General features: G+C 42.1%; 1 protein-coding gene across 7 annotated transcripts in view; it reads right to left on the reverse strand.

Moving 5' to 3' along the window:
- The window catches only part of SETX (senataxin), a 91,603-nt gene extending 68,127 nt beyond the window's left edge, over positions 1–23,476 (reverse strand). For 2 of the 7 annotated variants that reach the window (XM_059891862.1, XM_024999607.2), the window contains exons 1-5: positions 23,206–23,475; positions 22,957–23,069; positions 21,460–21,576; positions 18,322–18,437; positions 13,993–14,176 (exon numbers count right to left, since the gene is read on the reverse strand). In XM_059891862.1, the coding sequence (XP_059747845.1) occupies positions 13,993–14,176; positions 18,322–18,377 (240 nt within the window). In that variant the 5' untranslated portion in view covers positions 18,378–18,437; positions 21,460–21,576; positions 22,957–23,069; positions 23,206–23,475. Of the gene's footprint in view, positions 1–13,992; positions 14,177–14,790; positions 14,952–18,321; positions 18,438–21,459; positions 21,577–22,388; positions 22,529–22,956; positions 23,070–23,205 lie in introns of those variants that run through there. The other 5 variants (XM_059891860.1, XM_059891863.1, XM_059891859.1 and 2 more) reach the window with 5 other exon arrangements.
- Between the last annotated feature and the right edge of the window lie 1,122 nt (positions 23,477–24,598).

A 24,598-nucleotide genomic window follows, 5' to 3' on the forward strand; every position in this document is an offset into this window, starting at 1 on the left:
AGGCACAAGCTGGGCCTTTTGTGACTCCCCTTTCATGTTCCAGCCAGAGGTAACTACCTCGAAACATCAGTTTTAGCATTAAGACACTTCTTAGGTTAATAGCTAGAGAATTCTGTACATGTCAAAGTTTTCTCAGTAGGTTCGTAAGCATCCCCTCTCCTCTTCGTGGTATTATACGTATCTCTATGGTCTGTGTTTCATTTTCCATCAGATATATGTAATAAACTAAATATTCAAAGCCACACATTTAAAACTGTATTTCATTCTGGTTACTATCAATAAAAAATATGCTTCTCCTTAATGATTTTGGGGGCTTCCCTGGTAGTTCACGTGGTAAAGAATCCACCTGCAATGCAGGAGGTTCAGTCCCTGGGTCAGGAAGATTCCCTGGAGAAAGGAAGGGTTACCCACTCCAGTATTCCTGCCTAGAGAATTCCATAGACAGAGAAGCTGCTACATGTTCAATGGGATCCAAAGAGTCACGAGATGACTGAGCAAGTAACACTTTCACTTCACTGACTTATACCACCTACCCGTTAGAAAAATGAAAAGAGAGAGGAGTGGTCCCAACAAGGTAGAGGAATAGGACAGGGAGACCACTTACTCCCCCACGAATTTATCAGAAGATTATCTGAACGTTAAGCAACTTCCACAAAACAACTTCTGAACGCTGGTAGAGGACATCAGGCATCCAGAAAGGCAGCCCAACCTCTTTGAAAGGAGGTAGGACAAAATATAAAAGACAAATCAGAGACAAAAGATTTAAGCACAGAGACCGTCCTGAGGAGGGAGTCGTGAAGAAGTTTCCACACAGTAGGAAACCCTCTCACATGCCTGTCTGTGGGGAGTTTTGGAATCTCAAAGGGCAACGTAACTGGAAGGCCAAGAAAAAAAAAAATCCACAGAACACGTGCCTAACTGCAACTCTAAGTGGAGATGGAAAAGTGGCACAGATGCTTGCTTGCGTCTGCCACCAGTGACTGGGGACTACGCAGGGAGGCGCAGGCTGCATCACTGGTCCTTAGGGTAAGGTCCGGGCCCGAATGTCCTGAAGACAATCTGAGGAGCTCATATGAGATAGCTACCCAAACCATGGGATGGTCAGAGACAAAAAAATAAAAAAACACCTTTCCCGCAAAAGGCTCTAACACTGCATAGTGACCCCTGGCACGCTCACAGAACAAAGGATTGAGCAAATACCAAAGGAGAGCAAGCCAGCTGCCATATACAGCCCTCCATCTCCGGAGGCCGAAGGGAGGCATCCAACAGCCAGAGCCAGAAGGCAAAGTGCTGCTTCAATCTTGGCCCCAGGGTCCGCATCTTCCACCAAACTGTGAGCAGGCTCCCAACTGCTAACCACATCTTCCTGGGATCCTGGATGGTTGACATCTACCAGGAGTGTCACAGCCTGATCAGCTCTCCATGGGAGACACACAGCACACCTGGGACTCTGCTCTTGTAGCACACCCAGGAAACCAAGCATCCAGGACCGGGGAGGTGAGTAAGATGCACGGCCCGCCTGAGACAGTGAGCTCACCAAGCACCTGGTCACCTGAGCTGCTCAGACTTGGGAAGGGTACAAAACGCACAGCCCATCTGGGTCTGTGCCCTTATGGAGCGCCCAAGAACCTGAGCAGCTGAGACATGGAACGTGCACAAGATGCAGGGCCCACCTGGGACAGAGCCCTTGCAGAGCACCCTGGAGCCTGAGCCTCGGGCTGTGGCAAACCCAGGGTGGTCCATCCACTGCAGGCACGCCCGACACGTGCCAGCAGATCTGTTGCAGTATCCCTCCCTCCCACAACACATCTGAACAAGTGAGCCTGAATAAGTGGCCACCTTCACCCCTTGTGTCAGAGCAGAAATTAGACACTGAAGAGACTTGAGAACAGAGGAAGCCAAAATAAACAAAGGAAGAGGAACCATTCTGGAAGTGACAGGTGCAACAAACTAAAACCCTGCACTTAATACCGAGACAGTGCATTTGAGGCACCTGTAGACCTCGGGAACAAGTACAAGCCAGAACAAAGGACTATCTGACACTGAACTGACCCCACAATGCCCACAAGAGCACCAGAGAAATTCCTAGATATATTTTTACTATTACCACTTTTTAAGTTTTTTAAAACTTTGAGTTATTTACTCCTTTAACTTTCATTTTCACAGCCTACTATTAACACTCCCCCCCAAAAAAAGCTTTTTTAAAAAATCAAATTCCATATATATGTTTTTAAAATTTTTGTGATTTTGTTTTATATTTTTTATATTGCATTTCTGAAAGTCTAACCTCTACCTCTACTCTTTGCTTCTTTTTGTTATCAATTTTGTACCTTTAAGAATCTCATCTTCAGTATCCATTTTCACTAAGGGATTTGATTACTGGCTAGAATGCTCTCTGTCCTTTTGACTCCCCTTTCTCCTCCTAGTAACCTCTACCTCCCTCCTCCCTATTCTCTTCTCTATATAACTCTGTGTATCTCTCTGGGTGTTCCTGGCCATGGAGAATTGTTTCACCATTAACCTAAGGGTTTAATCTTCTGTGCTGTATGCTGTATGAAGTCTTGAGGTTACTGTAAGAAAAGAACCAAAAGCCAGAGTCAGTAGGCTTAACTCTAAAACTTTAAAACATCAGAGAACCCCTGACTCCAGGGAACTTTAATAGACAAGAGCTCATGCAAAATTCTCCATACCTACACTAAAATCAAGCTCCACCCAAAAGACAAAAAGATTCAGTGCAAGACAAACCACACTAATTCTCCAGCAAAACAGGAACACAACCCTCAACATTAAAAGATGGGCTTCCCAAAGCCATGATGAACCCACAGGCACCCCAAAACTCACTATTGGACACTTCAATGCACTCCTGAGAGAAGAGCTCCAGCTCCACCCACCAGAACACAGACACAAGCTCCCTCAACCAGGAAACCTTGACAAGCCACTAGTCCAAACACATCCACAGGGAGCAAACTCCACAATTAAGAGGAACCATGAACTTCCAGCTGGCAGAAAGGGCACCCCGAACACAGCAATCTAAACAAAATGAAAACGTAGATAAATATTCAGCAGATAAAGGAACATGATAAAAACCCACTAAATCAAACAAAATAGGAGACAGTCTACCTGAAAAAGAATTCAGAATAATGACAGTAAAGATGATCCAAAATCTTGAAAACAAAATGGGAGTTACAGATAAATAAGACTAGAGACAAAGATTGAGAAGATGCAAGAAATGTTTAACAAGGACCTAGAAGAAATAAAGAAGAGTCAATCAGTAATGAACAACGCAATAACTGAGATTAAAAGCACTCTGGAGGGAACCAACAGGAGGATAACAGAGGTAGAAGAGAGAGTAAGTGAGGTGGAAGATAGAATGGTGGAAATAAATGAAGCAGAGAGGAAAAAAGAATTGAAATAAGGACAATTGCAGAGACCTCTGGGACAATGCTAAATGCCCCAATATTCGAATCATAGGTGTCCCAAAAGAAGACAAATAGAAAGGCCATGAGAAAATACTTAATAGTCAAAAACCTCCCTAAAATAGGGAAGGAAACAGCCACCCAGTCCAAGAAATCCAGAATACCAAACAGGATAAACCCAAGGCAAAACAACCCAAAACTTTGTTAGTTTGTTAATCAAACTAACAAAGATCAAACACAAAGAGCAAATATTAAAAGCAGCCAAGGGAAAAGCAACAAATAACACACAAGGGGATCCCCATAAGGATAATAAATGATCTTTCAACAGAAACTCTTCAGGCCAGAAGGGAATGGCAGGACATACTTAAAGTGATGAAAGAGAAAAACCTACAACAAAGATTACTCTACCCAGCAAAGATTTCATTCAGATATGAAGGAAAAATCAAAAGCTTTACAGACAAGCAAAAGCTGAGAGAATTCCGCACCACCAACCAGCTCTTCAACAAATGCTAAAGGATCTTCTCTAGACAGGAAACACAGAAAAGATTAAAAAACAAAAAAACAAAAAAACCCAAAGCAACAAAATAAATGGTAACAGGATCATACTTACTAATAATTACCTTAAATGTAAATGGGTTAAATGCTCCAACCAAAACACAGAGACTGGCTGAATGGATGCAAAAACAACCCCTATATATGCTATCTACAAGGGACCCACCTCAAACCTAGGAACACATATATACTGAAAGCAAAGGGCTGGAAAAGACATTTCATGCAAATGGAGACTAAAAGAAAGCAGGACTAGGAATACTCATATCAGATAAAATGAGCTTAAGAGACAAAAAAGGACATACTATGTAGTGATCAAAGGGTCAATCCAAGATATACCAATTATAAATATATATGCACCCAACATAGAAGCACCTCAATATGTAAGGCAAATGATAACAAGTATGAAAGGGGAAATTAATAGTAACAAAGTAGCAGTGGGGGGCTTTAATACCTCACTCATACCTATGGATAGATCAATAAAAACAGGAAATTACCAAGGAAACACAAACTTTAAATGATACAATCGACAGTCAGACCTAATTGATATCTATAGGGCATTTCATCCGAAAATAATGGATTTCACCTTTTTCTCGAATGCACATGGAACATTCTCCAGGACAGATCACATCCTGGGCCATGAATTTAGCCTTGGTAAATTTTAGAAAAGGCAGAGGAACCCAAGATCCAATTGCCAACATCCGCTGGATCATCGAAAAAGCAAGACAGTTCCAAAAAAACATCTATTTCTGCTTTATTGACTATGCCAAAGCCTTTGACTGGATCACAATAAACAGTGGAAAATTCTTCAAGAGATGGGAATACCAGACCACCTGACCTGCCTCTTGAGAAACCTATATGCAGGTCAGGAAGCAACAGTTAGAACTGGACATTGAACAACAGACTGGTTCCAAATAGGAAAGTACGTCAAGTATGTCAAGGCTGTGTATTCTCACCCTGCTTATTTAACTTACATGCAGAGTACATCATGAGAAATGCTGGGCTGGAAGAAGCACAAGCTGGAATCAAGATTTCTGGGAGAAATATCAATAACCTCAGATATGCAGATGACACCACCCTTATGGCAGAAAGTGAAGAGGAACTAAAGAGCCTCTTGATGAAAGTCAAAGAGGAGAGTGAAAAAGTTGGCTTAAAGCTCAACATTCAGAAAACGAAGATCATGGCATCTGGTCCCATCACTTCATAGGAAATAGATGGGGAAACAGTGGAAACAGTGTCAGACTTTCTTTTTTGGGCTTCAAAATCACTGCAGATGGTGATTGCAGCCATGAAATTAAAAGACGCTTACTCCTTGGAAGGAAAGTTATGACCAACCTGGATAGCATATTCAAAAGCAGAGACATTACTTTGCCAACAAAGGTCCATCTAATCAAGGCTATGGTTTTTCCAGTGGTCATGTATGGATGTGAAAGTTGGCCTATGAAGAAAGCTGAGCACCGAAGAATTGATGCTTTTGAACTGTGGTGTTGGAGAAGACTGTTCAGAGTCCCTTGGGCTGCAAGAAGATCCAACCAGTCCATCCTAAAAGAGATCAGTCCTGGGTGTTCTTTGGAAGGAATGATGCTAAAGCTGAAACTCCAGTACTGTGGCCACCTCATGTGAAGAGTTGACTCACTGGAAAAGACTCTGATGCTGAGAGGGATTGGGGGCAGGAGGAAAAGGGGATGACAGAGGATGAGATGGCTGGATGGCATCACCGACTCAATGGACGTGAGTCTGAGCGAACTCCAGGAGTTGGTGATGGACAGGGAGGCCTGGAGTGCTGCAATTCATGGGGTCGCAAAGAGTCGGACATGACTGAGCGACTGAACTGAACTGAAATTTTTAAAAATTGAAATCATTTCAAGCATCTTTCCTGATCACAATATGCTTAGATGAAAAAAAAAATTATTAAAAATACAAACATGGAGGCTGAACAACATGCTTCTGAATAACCAGATCAAGAAAGAAATCAAAAAGGAAATCAAAATATGCATAGAAACAAATGCAAACAAGACAATCCCAAACCTATTAGTTCAGTTGCTCAGTTGTGTCTGACTCTCTGCGACCCCATGGACTGCAGAACGCCAGGCCTCCCTATCATCCATCACCAACTCCCGGAGCTTGCTCAAACTCATGTCCATCGAGTTAGTGATGCCATCCAAACATCTCATTCTCTGTCATCACCTTCTCCTCCAGCCTTCAATCTTTCCTAGCATCAGGGTCTCTTCTAATGAGTCTGTTCTTCTCATCAGGTGGCCAAAGTACAAGAGCTTCAGCATCAGTCCATCCAGTGAGTATTCAGGACTGATTTCCTTTAAAAGGACTGGTTGGATCTTCTTGAAGTCCAAGGGACTCTCAAGACTCTTCAACACCACAGTTCAAAAGCATCAATCCTTTGGCACTCAGCTTTCTTTATGGTCTCACATCCATATATGACTACTGGAAAACCATCGCTTTGACTAGGTGGACCCTTGTTCGCAAAGTAATGTCTCTGGCTTTCTAATACGCTGTCTAAGTTGGTCATAGGTTTTCTTCAAAAGAGCAAGCATCTTTTAATGTCATGGCTACAGTCACCATCTGCAGTGATTCTGGAACCCAAAAAAGCAAGTTTCCCACTGTTTCCATTGTTTCCCCATGTATTTGCCATGAAATGATGGGACCAGATGCCATGATCTTAGTTTTCTGAATTTTGACTTTTAAGCTAGCATTTTCACTTTCCTCTTTCACTTTCATCAAGATGCTCTTTAGTTCTCCACTTTCTGCAATAAGGGTGGTGTCATCTGCATATCTGAGGTTATTGATATTTCTCCCAGCAACCTTGATTCCAGCTTGTGCTTCATCCAGCCTGGCATTTCGCATAATGTACTCTGCAAGTTAAGTAAGAAGGGTAACAATATACAGCCTTGATGCCTTTCCCAATTTGGAACCAGCCTATTGTTCCATGTCCATTTCTGTTGCTTTCTGATTTGCACACATATTTCTCAGGAGGCAGGTGAGGTGGTCTGGTATTTCCATCTCAAAGAATTTTCCAGTTTGTGTGATCCACAGTCAAAGGCTTTGGCATAGTCAATAAGGCATAAATAGATGTTTTTCTGGAACTCTTCCTTTTTCCATGATCCAGCGGATGTTGGCACTCTGCCTTTTCTAAAACCAGCCTGAACATCTGGAAGTTCATGGTTCATGTACTGTTGAAGCCTGGCTTGGAGAATTTTGAGCATTACTTTGCTAGAATGTGAGATGAGTGCAACTATGCAGTACTTTGAACAATTTTTGGCACTGCCTTTCTTTGGGACTGGAATGAAAACTGACCTTTGCCTGTTCTGTGGCCACTGCTGAGTTTTCCAAATTTGCTGGGATATTGAGTACAGCACTTTCACAGCATCATCATTTAGAATTCGAGACAGCTCAACTGGAATTCCATCACCTCCACTAGCTTTGTTTGTAGTGAGGCTTCCTAAGGCCCACTTGACTTTGCATTCCAGGATGTCTGGCTCTAGGTGAGTGATTACACCATCGTGGTTATCTGAGTCATTAAGATCTTTTTTGTATAGTTCTTCTGTATATTGTTGCCACCTCTATTCAATATCTTCTGCTTCTGCTGGGTCCATTCCACTTCTATCCTTTATTGTGCCCATCTTTGCATGAAATGTTCCCTTGGAACTCTAATTTTCTTGAAGAGATCTCTAGTCTTTCCCGTTCTATTGTTTTCCTCTATTTCTTTGCACTGATCACTGAAGAAGGCTCTCTTGTCTCTCCTTGTTCTTCTTTGAACTCTGCATTCAAATGGGTATATCTTTCCTTTCTCCTTTGCCTTTAGCTTCTCTCTTCACAGATACTTGTAAGGCCTTCTCAGACAACCGTTTTGCCTTTTTGCATTTCTTTTTCTTGGAGATGGTCTTGATCACTGCCTCCTGTACAATGTTACAAACCTCCATCCATAGTTCTTCAGGCACTCTATCAGATCTAATCCCTTGAATCTATTTGTCACTTCCACTGTATAATCACAAGGGATTTGATTTAGGTCATACATGAATGGTCCAGTGGTTTTCCCTACTTTCTTCATTTAAATCTAAAATTTACAATAATTTTCCAAAATCTATGGGGTTCAGTAAAAGCAGTGCTAAGAGGGAGGCTCATGGCAACACAAGCCTACCTCAAGAAACAAGAGAAACATCAAATAAACAACCTAACTTTACACCTAAAGCAACTAGAAAAAGTGAAAAGAATCCTGAAGTTAGTAGAAGGAAAGAAATCATGAAAATTAGAGCAGAGATAAACTGAAAAAGAACAAAGGAGACTATATCAAAACTCAACAAAAGTAAAAGCTGGTTTTTTGAGAAGATAAATAAAATAGACAAATCTTTGGCCAGACTCACCAAGGAAAAAAAAGAATCAAATCAATAAAATTAGAAATGAAAGTGGAGAAATCACAACAGACAACACAGAAATACAAAAGATCAAAGACTACTATAAGCAATTATATACCAAAAAAATGGACAACTTGGAAGAAATGGACAAATTATTAGAAAAGTATAACCTTCCAAAACTGAACCAGGAATAAACAGAAAAGCTTTAACAGACCCATCACAAGCACAGAAATCAAAACTGTAATAAAAAATCTTCTAACATACCAAAGCGCAGAATCTGGCTTCACAGGTAAATTTTAGCAAAAATTTAGAGAAGTGCTAACACCCATCCCATTCAAACTCTTCCAGAAAATTGCAGAGGAAGGTAAACTCCCAAACTCATTCTATCAGTTTAGTTCAGTTGCTCACTTGTGTCCAACTGTTTGAGACCCCATGAATTGCAGCACTCCAGGCCTTCCTGTCCATCACCAACTCCCGGAGTTCACTCAAACTCACGTCCATTGAGTCAGTGATGCCGTCCAGCCATCTCATCCTCTTTGTCCCCTTTTCCTCCTGCACCCAATCCCTCCCAGCATCAGAGTCTTTTCCAATGAGTCAACTCTTTGCATGAGGTGGCCAAAGTACTGGAGTTTCAGCTTTAGCATCATTCCTTCCAAAGAACACCCAGGACTGATCTCTTTTAGGATGGACTGGTTGGATCTTCTTGCAGCCCAAGGGACTCTCAAGAGTCTTCTCCAACACCACAGTTCAAAAGCATCAATTCTTCAGTGCTCAGCTTTCTTCACAGGCCAACTCTCACATCCATACATGACCACAGGAAAAACCATAGCCTTGACTGCTGCTGCTGCTAAGTGGCTTCAGTCGTGTCCGACTCTGTGCGACCCCATAGACGGCAGCCCACCAGGCTCCCCTGTCCCTGGGATTCTCCAGGCAAGAAAGAACACTGGAGTGGGTTGCCATTTCCCTCTCCAATGCATTAAAGTGAAAAGTGAAAGTCAAGTCACTCAGTACTGTTCGACTCTCAGCGACCCCATAGACGGACCTTTGTTGGCAAAGTAATGTCTCTGCTGTTGAATATGCTATCCAGGTTGGTCATAACTTTCCTTCCAAGGAGTAAGTGTCTTTTAATTTCATGGCTGCAATCACTATCTGCAGTGATTCTGAAGCCCAAAAAAGAAAGTCTGACACTGTTTCCACTGTTTCCCCATCTATTTCCTATGAAGTGATGGGACCAGATGCCATGATCTTCGTTTTCTGAATGTTGAGCTTTAAGCCAACTTTTTCACTCTCCTCTTTGACTTTCATCAAGAGGCTCTTTAGTTCCTCTTCACTTTCTGCCATAAGGGTGGTGTCATCTGCATATCTGAGGTTATTGATATTTCTCCCAGAAATCTTGATTCCAGCTTGTGCTTCTTCCAGCCCAGCATTTCTCATGATGTACTCTGCATGTAAGTTAAATAAGCAGGGTGAGAATACACAGCCTTGACATACTTGACGTACTTTCCTATTTGGAACCAGTCTGTTGTTCAATGTCCAGTTCTAACTGTTGCTTCCTGACCTGCATATAGGTTTCTCAAGAGGCAGGTCAGGTGGTCTGGTATTCCCATCTCTTGAAGAATTTTCCACTGTTTATTGTGATCCAGTCAAAGGCTTTGGCATAGTCAATAAAGCAGAAATAGATGTTTTTTTGGAACTGTCTTGCTTTTTCGATGATCCAGCAGATGTTGGCAATTGGATCTTTGGTTCCTCTGCCTTTTCTAAAACCAGCTTGAACATCTCGAATTTCACAGTTCACATATTGCTGAAGCGTGGCTTGGAGAATTTTGAGCATTACTTTACTAGCGTGTGAGGTGAGTGCAATTGTGCGGTAGTTTGAGCATTCCTTGGCATTACCTTTCTTTGGGATTGGAATGAAAACTGAGCTTTTCCAGTCCTGTGGCCACTGCTGAGTTTTCCAAATGTGCTGCCATATTGAGTGCAGCACTTTCACAGCATCATCTTTCAGGATTTGAAATAGCTCAACTGGAATGCCATCACCTCCACTACCTTTGTTTATAGTGATGCTTTCTAAGGCCCACTTGACTTCACATTCCAGGATGTCTGGCTCTAGGTAAGTGATCATACCATCGTGAGTATCTTGGTCGTGAATATCTTTTTTGTACAGTTCTTCTGTGTATTCCTGCCACCTCTTCTTAATATCTGCTTCTGTTAGGTCCATACCATTTCTGTCCTTTATCAAGCCCATCTTTGCATGAAATGTTCCCTTGGTATCTCTAATTTTCTTGCAGAGATCTCTAGTCTTTCCCATTCTGTTGTTTTCCTCTATTTCTTTGCACTGATCGCTGAGGAAGGCTTTCTTATCTCTCCTTGTTATTCTTTGGAACTCTGCATTCAGATGCTTTTATCTTTCCTTTTCTCCTTGGCTTTTCACTTCTCTTCTTTTCACAGGTATTTGAAGGCCTCCTTAGACAACTATTTTGCTTTTTTGCATTTCTTTTCCATGGGGGTGGTCTTCATCCCTGTCTCTTGTACAATGTCACGAACCTCCGTCCATAGTTCATCAGGCACTCTATCTATCAGATCTAGTCCCTTAAATCTATTTCTCACTTCCACTGTATAATCATAAGGGATTTGATTTAGGTCATACCTGAATGGTCTAGTGGTTTTCCCTACTTTCTTCAATTTAAATCTGAATTTGGCATCACCCAAATATCAAAATCAGACATAGATGCCACAAAAAAAGAATACTACAGCTTAGTATCGCTGATGAACATAGATGCAAATGTCCTCAACAAAATTCTAGCAAACAGAATCCAACAACATATTAAAAAGATCATACGACCAAGGGGGTTTATCCCAGGGATGCAAGGATTCTTCAATATTTGCAAATCAATGTGATACACCATATATTAACAAATTGAAAGATAAAAACCATATGGTATATCTCAATAGATGCAGAGAAAGCCTTTGAAAAATTCAACGCCCATTAATGATTTAAAAACTCTCCAGAAAGCAGGCATAGAAGGAACATACCTCAACATAAAAGCCATATATGACAAACTCACAGCAAACATAATCCTCAATGGTGAAAAACTGAAAGCATTTCCTCTAAAATCAGGAACAAGACAAGAACACCCACTCTCACCACTACTATTCAACATAGTTTTCAAAGTCCTAGCCACACTAATCAGAGAAGAAAAAGAAATAAAGGGAATCCAGGTTGGAAAGGAGGTAAAACTCTCAGTTTGCAGATGACATGATCATCTATATAGAAAACCCAAAAGACACAACCAGAAAATTACTAGAGCTAATAAATGAATACAGTAAAGGTGCAGGATATAAAATTAATACACAAGAATCCCTTGCATTCCTATAAACTAACAATCAGAAAACAGAAAGAGAAATTAAGGAAACAATCCCATTCACCATTGCAACAAAAAGAATAAAATACTTAGGAATAAATTTACCTAAACAATCAGAAGACTTATATATAGAAAACTATAAAACACTGATGAAAGAAATCAAAGATGACACAAATAGATGAAGGAATATACCATGTTCATGAACTGGAAGAATCAATATAATGAAAATGAGTATACTACCCAAAACAATCTATAGTCAATGCAATTCGTATCAAGCTACCAACAGTATTTTTCAAAGAACTAGAACAAATAATTTCAAAATTTGTATGGAAATACAAAAAACCTTAAATAGCCAAAGCAATCTTGAAAAAGAAAAATGGAACTAGAGGAATCAACCTGCCTGACTTCAGACTATACTACAAAGCTAGTCATCAAGACAGTATGGTACCGACACAGAAATATACATCAATGGAACAAAATAGAAAGCCCAGAGATAAACCCACACACCTATGGACACCTTATCTTCAACAAAGGAGGCAAAAATATACAATGGAGAAAAAATAAATCTCTTTAACAAGTGGTGCTGGGAAAACTGGTCAACCATCTGTAAAAGATTGAAACTAGTGCATTTTCTAACACCATACACAAAAATAAACTAAAAATGGATTAAAGATATAAATGTAAGACCAAAAACTATAAAACTCTTAGAGGAAAACACAGAACACTGTCTGACATAAATCACAGCAAGATCCTCTATGATTCCACCTCCCAGAGTAATGGAAATAAAAACAAAAATAGACAAATGGGACCTAATTAAACCTAAAAGCTTTACACAATGAAGGAAGCTATAAGCAAGGTGAAAAGGCAGCCTTCAGAATAGCAGAAAAGAACAGCAAACAAAACAACTGACAAAGAATTAATCTCCAAAACATATAAGCAGCTCATGCAGCTCAATACCAGAAAACTAAACAGCCCAATCAAAAAGTGGGCCAAAAAACTAAACAGACATTTCTCCAAAGATGTACAGATGGGTAACAAACACATGAAAAGATGCTCAACATCACTCATTATCAGAGAAATTCAAAGCAAAACCACAATGAGGTACCATCTCACGTCAGTCAGAATGGCTGCCATCAAAGTCTACGAACAATAAATATGGGAGTGTGTGTGGAAAAAAGGGAACCCTCTTACACTGTTGGTGGGAATGCAAATTGGCAGTCACTATGGAGAACCATGTGGCAATTCCTTAAAAAAAATGGAAATAAAACTGCCATACGACCCAGCAATCCTGCTGCTGGGGATAGACACTGAGGAAACCAGAATGGAAAGAGACACATGTATCCCAATGTTCACTGCAGCACTGCAGTGACAACAGCTAGGACATGGGACCTAGATGTCCATTGCAGACAAATGGATAAGGAAGTTTTGGTACATATACACAATGGAATATTATTTAGCTATAAAAAAGAACGCATTTGAGTCAGTTCTAATGAGGTGGATGTAAGTGGAGCCTATTACACGGAGTGAAGTAAGTCAGAAAGAGAAACACCAATACAGTATATCAACACATATATATGGAATTTAGAAAAGACAATAACAATGACCCTATATGCAAGATAGCACAAGAGACACAGATGTAAAGAACAGACTTTTGGACTATGTGGAAGAAGGCAAGGGTGGGACAATTTGAGAGAATAGCATTGAAACATGTATATTACCATGTGTAAAACAGATGACCAGTGTAACGGGCACTCAAAGCCAGTGCTCTGGGACAACCCAGAAGGATAGGGTGGCAAGGATGATGGGAGGGGGGTTCAGGATGGGGGGATACATGTACATCCATGGCTGACTCATGTCGATGTACAGCAAAAGCCACAATAGTGTAAAGTAATTAGCCTCCAATTAAAAGAAATAATTTAAATTTTTTTTTAAATGAAAAGAAGAAAAAAAAGTAACTATTGGCCATTTAAACACCTGCCTGTAACACTGTCAAACACAATGACATAAAAACATGGAACCAAAAAAAAACCCATACACATTTCATAAAACTGCTTTACATAAAATGACTATAAAAGGAGAATTATAAAATTCTGCTTTAAGTGTCAATTCCATTAGTTAATTAGCAATTACTCAGCACCCACTCTCTACAAGTAATGAGTTAGGTACTAGCAATACTTTAACCTTCACAGTTTAAATCATACTGTCAAGGTCCTTGAATGCTTCCAATACAGTTCAAATGTATCCCCTTTCTAGTTATCAAGCTCAGGAAAAAACCACCCATCTCATATAAATTACCTCATGTAAGAACGGCAATTCGTCCCTTGCTTTGTGGTATTCAGCCACACACTCCAAGCAGTAGCAGAGGTCTTCATCAGCTGTCTGAAATTCACTGGAGTGGGTCCTGGATGCATAGCGTTGTAGGAAGTCAGTGGTGGAAGTACCACCTGGGGTACACCAACAACATGTACTCATTCTGCACCTGTACCCAGAAAAGAAGACATTGAAAGATTAAAAGAAAATATCACATAACACTTTAGGACTATTCTGGTAGAGAATGGGTACACTTCCTACTGATGATCCTGTCTTCAACTTAAAATGTGCCTCCATGACATCCAGAACATTCTGCTGGCCAGCTTACCAATCCCTGGCTAAACTCAATCTGAGACTACTTGTAAAAACTTTTATCTGTGACATATGAAAAATAATGCAATGAAAGCAGTTAGTAACAAACATCATAAGGTGACATACAGCTGTGCTATAAAGGAGGCTCCAAACTACTCAGTACTGATAGAAAATATACAGAAACAGAATTATCAATGTTCTCAAAGTACAGACTTTGGAGGGCTTCCCTGGTGGTTCAATGGTGAAGAATCCACCTGCCAATGCAGAAGACAGAGGTTCGATCCCTGGTCCAAGAAAATTCCACATGCCTTGGAGCAACTAAGCCCGTGTACCATAACTATTGAGCCTGTGCTCTAGAACCTGGGAGCCACAACTACTGTGCCCGAGTGCCCTACAACCCATACTCTGCAACAAGAGAAGACATCACGATGAGAAGCTTGAGCACTGCAATGAAGAATAGCCCCTACTCACCACAACTAGAAAAAAGCCCATGCAGCAACTGAGACCAAGCACAGCCAAAAATAAATAAAGTACAGACGTTGGAGTGTTCTAAATCATGTACTGGAGTCAAGTCAAAAGGTCAGGAAACCTTTCACATTCTCTGAGGCCATCTTCCAGAAATTCCTGGAAACCTAAAAAATCCATAAATATTACTCCACACCAATAACAAAACTTCATACAGAGAAGAATTTTTCCTACTGGTTAGAAAGTACATATATGAATTTACATGTGTGTGTATAAATTGCTGCCCATAACTCACTGCTCATCAATTTAGTATAAACCATAATGGCTACAAGTACAACAGCTACAAGCCTATTACTACTGAGTTTCATATTTTCATACTACTGAGTTTTTGATAGTTTCCAATTTTGGATTGTATAATACCATCAGAGCCTCCACCATCCAAACTCAAGTAAAAAGAGTTAAGATAAAATTAATTTCCCAAATCCTAGCAGTCTCAAAGAGAACAAAGTAGCAAGATGGTACCTGGAAACAAGAGGAAATCCCAAGAACCAAATATGTCAAAGGCTTGAAGGAAAACAGAGTCAAGTTTATCAGAACTACAGATGGCATGAAGCAGAGGATTAGCAAACAGGATGGAAGCCAAATCCAAAGAGATCTCCAATTCTAATGAGGTGTAATAAAAGCAAGCTAAGATGCCACTAAATGCATATAAAAGCAAAGAGAAAGTTTACTGTCAGTAAACAGTATACTATGGCTAAACAGAAAGCACGTGTTTTGCACTGAAACAAAAGGCTGGGGCAGGGAAAATATAAGTGAGTCTGAGGCATCTTGTAGCAACAGAAATAAAGTGCTCAAAACACAGATGGATGGGAACATGTCAAAGGGACATATTAGCCACCAACTTGAAAGAGATCCCTGTGGCCAAAGCTGAAAGAATTTTGAGTAACAAAATAGTGTACTATTGGATTATAAGCCACAGTACAAATATACATGAATCCATACTGATACAAATGAATAAACAAATGTGGAGAAAGAGACAAATTTTTCTTATAAAAGAACTGCAAATAATATAGATACTCCCTATTTCAGGAAGTAGAGCTTAATCTCATCTTGAGTCAAGGCTGGACTTGGTGAAACACTTTCAATGAAAAGTGAAAATCACACATAGAGTGGCTGCTGCTACTGCTGCTAAGTCGTTTCAGTCGTGTTCAACTGTGTGCGACCCCATAGACGGCAGCCCGCCAGGCTCAGCCATCCCTGGGATTCTCCAGGCAAGAACACCGGAGTGGGTTGCCATTTCCTTCTCCAATGCATGAACGTGGAGACGCCTGGCAAACAAAACTTTAACCAAGTCATCAAGGTTAATATCACCGGTGCTAAGCCATGTTGGTAACCCCTGACACAGTGTGATGAGGCAGGAACTTCAACTCTGCAATATGCTGCCCAAAACCACAGCCCCAGTCCATCCCCAAGAAAAACATCAGACAAGGCATTATCCAAACAGCTATGAGCTGTCTTTGACGACAAAAAGAAAACCACACCCAAGGGAAATCAAACCAACTGTTTTATACTATGAAAATGTTTTATGTTTTATTGGAAACTGGGCCAGGAAATTACCCAACAAACTTGATCTTGAAACCTTGATCTTAACTATCTAATGAATGTACAGTATCAGCCTAATGGGAAAGTTACAAACCCATCTGTAAACCCAATGAAATTCATTTCCTCACCGGATGAACTTAAACCATTCATTCTCATCAGGAGGGACAACATTCTCAAGGAGATGAAAACTAGTGGACACAAAAAAAGTCCCACTCTTTTATGTATAAAGCACAGATATACATAAAGAGGTATGTAACATATTGGTGCTATTAAAATCTATGGGAAATTCGTAAGACAGAAATGCCTGAAAAGCTTCCTTTCAGAGAGGGAGAAGGGACAACAAAACGTTAAGAAATATGATTCAAGTCACTGCTTATTTGGGGACAAACTTTAATGTGTGAAATTTTTAAACGCATATCACCCTAAAATTCAGAATAAACAAACTCTGCTAATGGGAGATCAATCACATCTTGACAAATCTTATAACTTCTGGATAATCAAAAACATGCATGCCTTGTGAACTGAATTTTTAAATTAAATATTAACTGCATTTTTTTTCATGCTTCTGAAAAGAATTCAGGGCAGCTTTCAACATTAAAGTACATATAGAAAAGGATATTTTAAAAGGAGATTTAGAGAGAGAAATCAAAACTGATTTAGAAAAAATTTCACTAAGTCCTAATTTAGGAGCTTCCTGAAAAGCAGAACAAAAAGATAACGTGAATTACACAGTCCTCCTCTGAAAAGCAAAAAATATGTAAGTTAGACTGGAGAGTCTTGCCCTTTCTTGACACTACTTCTAATTCAATAACATTTTTAAGGGTGCTGCAAACAAGGGAATACAGAGTAATATAATGGACACGATGTCACTGTGTCTCTGCAGGATATAGATTTCAAAGAACTTCTTATACCTTAAAACACAGTACTATAATACCAGAAAGTCTGCACAAGCTGGGTTTTTCCCGTTAATGAAATCTAATTTATTAAGTTTCACTGTCTACAGGGTGTGGAAACAGAAAACAAAACTTAGGGGAGATTTCTCAAACATCAATTGCTTCAACCTTGATTTGAACAAGTAATGGACTGCAGTCAACTGAAACTTTGAAGAAATGAACGTACTGAAATACAAATAAAATGCTGTATACTTTAACTATTAAACAGTTGTTCAGTCACTAAGTCGTGTCCGACTCTTTGCAACCCTTCAGACTGCAGCATGCCAGTCTTCCCCGTCCCTCACTATCTCCCAGAGTTTGCTCAGACTCATGTCCACGAGTCAGTGATGCTATCTAAGCATCTCATCCTCTGTCACCCCCTTCTCCTTTTGCCTTCAATCTTTCCCAGCATCGGGGTCTTTTCCAATGAGTCGGCTCTTCGCATCAGGTGGCCAAAATACCGGAGCTTCAGCTTCAGCATCAGTCCTTCCAATAAATATTAAGGGTTAGTTAGCAAAAGAAACCTTCTATTAAGAAAATTATGGAAGGACCTCCCCAGAAGTCCAGTGATTAAGACTCCACACTTCCAAGGCAGGAGGTACATGTTAAGATCCCACATGTGCTGCCAAAGGAAAAAAAAGAATTATGGAGTTTGATTTTTATTCAACTCATTCAAAGAGCTAGCCTACTTCCACACTCCAGAAAGCAAAACTATAAATTTTCTCAAAGTAGTTGGAAGTTACTGCCCTACAACAAGTAAGAAGGGAATTCAGAACACAGAACAGTGCTATAGAGCCCATCAACAACAGAAACATCTGTTTCCATAGCTCCTCTCAAAAGGTCATAAACGGGTGTTGTTATGTCCTTAAAACAAAACCATCATTGGCCTGATAGTTAAGCCCAAAAAATGTGAACAGGGTAAAGTAAGTACATTGTGATTTTTCTTTAAAGGGAAAACTGCTGGTAGATGGCCATGAACCTTGCAAGTTTGTGCACAACTCACTTCTTCTGGAAGGCAGTTTTGTTAATTTCATCAGCGTTTTTACTGCTGGGAACCATTACTGAACCACAAATGCAGGTGTCCAGGGAATCCTCAAGCTGCAGAAATCAGAGCTGCTCCTGTGCATTAAAGAGAGAGCTGATTTGACGATCACAAAGGATGCTTCAACAGAGATGTAATTGTTACTTTCCACTGACTTAGCCAGGGCTACCATTTCTCAGTAACAGCTGGCCAGACACTTCACATAATAATCACTTTCTTCTACCCTTCCTAGCTAAAAGTTCTTGGAATTTTTTATTTATTGGCTGCACCAAACAGCATGTGGGAACCTAGCTCCCCCACCAGGTATCAAATCAGTGCCCCCTGCATTAGAAGCCAGAGTCCTAACCACTGGACCACCAAGTCCCACTTCTTAGAATTTAATTATTTAATTTAATTTTTAAAAATTTTTTATTTAAAATTAAAAAAAATTTTTAATTTAATTTAATTATTAAAAACTTCTTTGCAATTGCTTTATTTTTCCCCCCTCAGCTGGGCTAAGTGGCTTGTGGGATCTTAGTTCCCCGAAACTGAACTAAGGGACTGAACCCAGCCTGCGGCAGTGAGTCCACAGAGAACGTTTCAGCACCAGCAAGCTAACCCTTGAAAAAATAATTTATTTGGTTCCTTTGCACTCTGGGTTCTATCTTACATTTCACTGAATGTTTTCACAAAAGTCCCTAATAATCTCTGTAATATCAAATCCAGTTGGGTCTTTACTGGACTCCAAAACGTGAAAATGCCAACATTTAATCCACAGCTAAGATATAATTCTCCTTTCACTTCCTCTACCCAATCTCTGAACCATCTGGTTCCTTTTCCCCCACCTAATATCAAAACGTCCAAAGGTTTGTCCTCAGGGTTCCATCCTCCTCTTCATTCAGTATCCTCTTTCTAGGTGACTTAATTCAACCCATTAACTACTACTTATACTGAAGCTTCCCAAAGACTAAAAATGTATTTAAACTCAGTGCAATGCTTACCTATGTTTCAGCTACTCAATAATGATAGCCTAGCCTAAAATTCCAGAAAGATATACAGCTGTCCCTCAGTACTTACAAGCAACTAGTTCTAGAAGCTAAACCCCCACCATGGATACCAAAATCTGCAGATGCTCAACTCCCCACATAAAACAGTGTAGCACAAAGAACACAGCTGGCTCTCTGTACTCACATATGTGAAATCTAAAGATATGGAAGGCCGACTCTACTTAATATCCAACTGTATAAAAAATCTCTATACTCACCTGACTGGTGCATCAGAGTAAACAGGACCAGAACAGAACAAAGTCCTTCCCTTAAATCTGTGATCTGTCCTGTATTCTCTATATCCATGGTATTACCATGCAGTTTTCAAACCAGTAACCTGTTAATTGTATTCTCTCTTCCCTTAGATCCATCTCTACAAGTTCCACAGTGTCTACCACCTTAATTACATCTGCACTTAACAGTCAGTGAGACTGCCACTGCCTTAATACATTTTCACTATTTGCCTAGATTCCCTAAGAAAACATAAATGATCTGCCTCTTGTTTGATCCTAAAGGAGATCAGTCCTGGGTGTTCATTGGAAGGACTGATGTTGAAGCTGAAATTCCAATACTTTGGCCACCTGATGTGAAGAGCTGACTCATCTGAAAAGACCCTGATGCTGGGAAAGATTGAGGGCAGGAGAAGGGGACAACAGAGGATGAGATGGTTGGATGGCATCACCGACTCGATGGACATGGGTTTGGGTGGACTCCAGGAGTTGGTGATAGACAGGGAAGCCTGGCGTGCTGTGGTTCATGGGGTCACAAAGAGTCAGACATGACTGAGCGACTGAACTGAGCTTGTTTGATCCAAAATCAATTCTTCCCCAAAATGCCGCCAAAGGCCAAACCAAAAACTGGACTTTGAAAGCACAAATGAGTCCTCTTCATCTGGGCAATAACTTTTGAGCTCACCACACCAGTCCCTGCAAGAGCTGGCTTCAGCATCATCTATTGCCATTTCCCCATCATTTGCTCTTCCTAAAATGCCTCCTGGTATTTGGCAGTACCTGCATTTATGGGAGCTCTTCTGCCTTTAACACCTACCCTTCAGACCTCTGCTGCTAAGTCACTTCAGTTGTGTCCGACTCTGTGCGACCCCATAGACGGCAGCCCACCAAGCTCCTCTGTCCGTGGGATTCTCCAGGCAAGAACACTGGAGTGGGTTGCCATTTCCTCCTCCAATGCATGCAAGTGAAAAGTGAAAGTGAAGTCGCTCAGTCGTGTCTGACTCCTAGTGGCCCCAAGGACTGCAGCCTAGCAGGCTCCTCCGTCCATGGGATTTTCCAGGCAAGAGTACTGGAGTGGGGTGCCACTGCCTTCTCCTGGATCTTAAACCTGAATACACATGACTCACCAAAGGAACCTGGCAGACCTCTACCTGGATCTTAAACCTGAATACACATGACTCACCAAAGGAACTTGGGAGAAAAAAGCAGATGGTTGAGGTACCACTGATAAAATTCAGGTTGAATCTAAAACAATTCCAGCAGTGAGTCCAATAAGAGGACAGATTTGAGATCTACCTATGTGCAATTCATCTCTGAGCATCATCATGCCTGGGGGCTAGTAGTCTAACTCAGCCCCTCCCTTTCCAGTTTCTTTGACTTTCTTCTTAGTCCTCTCAGGACTCTATACAGTTTCTATCACTACATTCACCTTGTCAGACTGAGGTGCTTACTGTCAGATGTTTCCCACATACATGCTCCATCTTCAAAAATTTTGAGTCTTTCAAGGGGCAAGGTTCTGTTTTGTATATACTTTACTTTAGTGCTGGGCACATATTAAATGACTGAAAAAAATACCTTAAATGTTAATTTAACAATTACCTGGGGTAGTTCCTGGTGGTCCAGTGGTTAAAAAATCACCTTGCCAATGCAGGAGCCATAGGTTCCATCCCTGGTCCAGGAAAATCCCACATGCCCTGGGGCAACTACTGAATTCTACCCTAGAAACCATGCTCCACAAGAGAAGCCACCTCAATGAGAAGCCCACACACCGCAACTAGAGAATGCCCACAGCAACTAACACCCAGCACAGTCAAAAATACATAAATCTTAAAAAAAAAAATTACCTGAGGTGATGGCCTACAGAGAAGTGATCCTCTCAGTTGAGATGCCTGGATTTATTTAGGAATGGGTGAGGATCTGCATTCATATACACCCAGACTCTGGCTCCACAAAGAACATTTCTGAAAAGGCAAAACAAAACTGAGGAAATTGTTTATATACTTTCATCTGAGTTTCACATCAATACCTACAGAGCGGAATGTAACCATTTGATGAAAAAGCTCGGACTCACATTATAGACAACTTGCCTGTGGGTCTACTGCCATTCTGACTCCACAGGGGAAAGTAGTTTCACGGGAGACCTCGTCCCCACATAGGGGACAGCGAGCCACTTTGTCAAAAAAAACCCCAATCAGCAAATGTGAGTTCAGTCCTAGGACCGTCAGTAACTAATTCATCTCTGTCGCTTTAAATGGCAAACCGATCCTTCGAGCCTCGTGACGGTTCCTTCACGGTCTTGGTACACTGTCGCTCCTGGGAGATGGGGAAGGCGGCAAAGCCCCTTGTGGCTGGCTGTCAGCGATACATCGCCTTCAGGTGGGGCAGGAGGACTCAGGTGGCCACGCGGAAGTGGCACTCTCTCCAAAGCCACGGACCCCATCAGGAGAAAGGAGAGGGCGTCGAGAGGGCAGAGACTTTCCACAGCGAGACCCTCCCCCCCATCAGTCCCACCGAAACTACACAGTGCCCAGAACCAGAACCGCTCACACGGGACCGCAGTGTAGACGACGTGAAAGGAGAGGACGGGGGTCCCAATGCCCGAGGCCCCGGGGCGCGAGAGGCACAGGAGGGCGGTCCAGCGGACTCGGCGGGGATGCTCCCGCTTCGCGCTCCTCAACTCTGCCGAAGGACGCGGCCAAGCTCGCGCCGCCCCTCCCCCACCCGCCCCTGCCTCACGCGCCGCGACGGTTACTCCACGCGGCCCGGCACTCACCAGCCGCGCGCGCACTCGGGCCCGCCGGGCCTGCAGCGTCCAGCCCGCCGTTCTCCTCAACCCTGCTCGGCCTCGCGCCGAGGGCTAACCTGCCTCCATGCCTCGGCTCAGCAGTCGGCCGAGGGCGGAAGCGCGGCCGCGCAACCCCAAGTGCCCCCGTCAGCCAACTAGCGAGCGCCGCGAGCCCAGGCCCCGCCCCCTGCGCGGCGTCGGCCGGCCGCAGGCCCGCCCCAGCCGCCGCTCTCTTGTTTTGATGCCCCCCGAGGGGCGGGGCTCAGCCAAGAGGCCGGGAAGCCCGGCGTGGCGCCACTTCCGGGCTAGGGCCTGGCCAATCAGGAGTGTCTTGCGGAGCGGGACTGGAGGGAGGGGCAGGAGGGGGAGGGAGGGAGGCGGAGACAGAGGCAAGGGCAGGAAGGTGGGGGGAGTGAGGTAGGGGCAGGAGCCGGGGGAGGGGCAGAGGCCCCTGAGGCAAGCTTGCGGCCTAGCGTTGACCGCGCGGTCTGGCCCAGGATTTGTGCCAGCGGCAGCCGCGCCTGACAGGCCCACCCTGGGGCCCCTGTACGCCTACCCTCCTGCCTTTTCCGTTCGGTTCTGTTCCTTCTCTCTTCGACGCCTCACGAGCTTCAGCAGAGCCTGTTATGAGTTGCGAAGCAATTTTTTTTTTCTCTTTAGATTTAAGACCTAAAATAGGATAGTGTGTAAACAACACGTAATTGGTGGGAAACTGATATATACTTAGTAAAAAAAAAAAAAAAAAAAGACTGCAAAGAGAAGAAATAATACAGAGGAAAACAGTACAGCCCCCTGGAAAGCCTACCCTTTTCTTTCTTGATGCTACTACTGACTGACGACGACGACGACGACGAGGCGCCACCACTAGCTGCGAAGGTGACAAAAAATAATTATTAGTTCTGATCAAGGCTCTAAAGGAAAGCAGAGGCCGAGGCGGGCCCAGTCCGGAGAAGCAAAGCAGAGGCCTAGGCGGACCCAGTCCGGAGAAGCAAAGCAGAGGCCGAGGCAGGCCCAGTCCGGAGAAGGGAGCCAGCGACGACCCTACCCCGGAGAACTCTACCGGCAGAATGAGAAGGGGCAGTGGGTGAAGCAGGGGGGAAGGTGCTGGTGAACATTCCAGAAGGGGGCGTGGCTTATCAGAAAGCCCGGTGCCCGTTATGGAAATTTTAACCGTCCCGGCCAAAGGCGGTGACCGTTAATTCTCGTTTCTCGGTTTTCCTCTTGTCACTTGGACCGTGTTGACCAAAGTAAAATTAGTACTTCTAAAAAATAGGGATCCAGCTGGCTATTGAAAAAAAACCTTTTTTAAAAAGAGAGAAACAAGATAGTAAAAATCACTTGAATTTCTATGTGACTGAGATAACCATTTTCATTTGTATCCTTGCACGATGCATTACATACGTTATTAAACTAGCCATGAAAGGATGGTTGTATAAAATGCTAAAATTGCTCACCATGGTGTAAGAAACGGAATATTACAATGAACACTGAGCAGAAGGGCTTCTCCATTACACATTGTAGCTTGGGCTAGGGACACACGAAAGCGTTTTAACTTCTTATAGAATCAGAAAACAAGTGAAATTTTAGGTTGAGGAAAATCTATAAATAGTTACCATCTGTCTTTATACCAACACAGTCCTAAAATACGATTTTTGGTATTTTTAAGGAGAAAAGTGCCCATGAAGGCAAAAAGTGCCACCGCCCACTAAAGTCGAAAAGTCATCCTGCCTCTGAGCCCACTGTGGCCATTTCCTTATCAGTTTACGGTTGTCTTTAATCTGTAACTATATTAAGTTTTGAATGTTTTTAAACTTTATAAAATTAGACTGAAGGCGCTCTCCCACAAAATTGCTTTTTACACTCGGAGACCCATTGGTCCAAGCTATGTTCAGGAGTTGGAGCCCAAACTCTAGACAACTTGAAGGGTGTGTCTTATGTTTATGTGAAATGAATGCCACAAACTACAGACTTTTTAAATGGACAAAACCCACAGATAATAAAAATTTTGAAAGACAAACATGTAAGCTGCAAACTATTCACTAAAAGTTGTATATTTGGACTTCATACCCTTTAACTTCAACAATGAGGTTGAAGTAGTTGTATCCGACTTTGTGCGACCGCATAGACGGCAGCCCACTAGGTTCCTCTGTCCCTGGGATTCTCCAGGCAAGAACATTGGAGTGGATTGCCATTTCCTT

Source organism: Bos taurus, chromosome 11 (assembly GCF_002263795.3).
Source record: "Bos taurus isolate L1 Dominette 01449 registration number 42190680 breed Hereford chromosome 11, ARS-UCD2.0, whole genome shotgun sequence".
Classification (NCBI taxonomy): Eukaryota; Metazoa; Chordata; class Mammalia; order Artiodactyla; family Bovidae; genus Bos; species Bos taurus.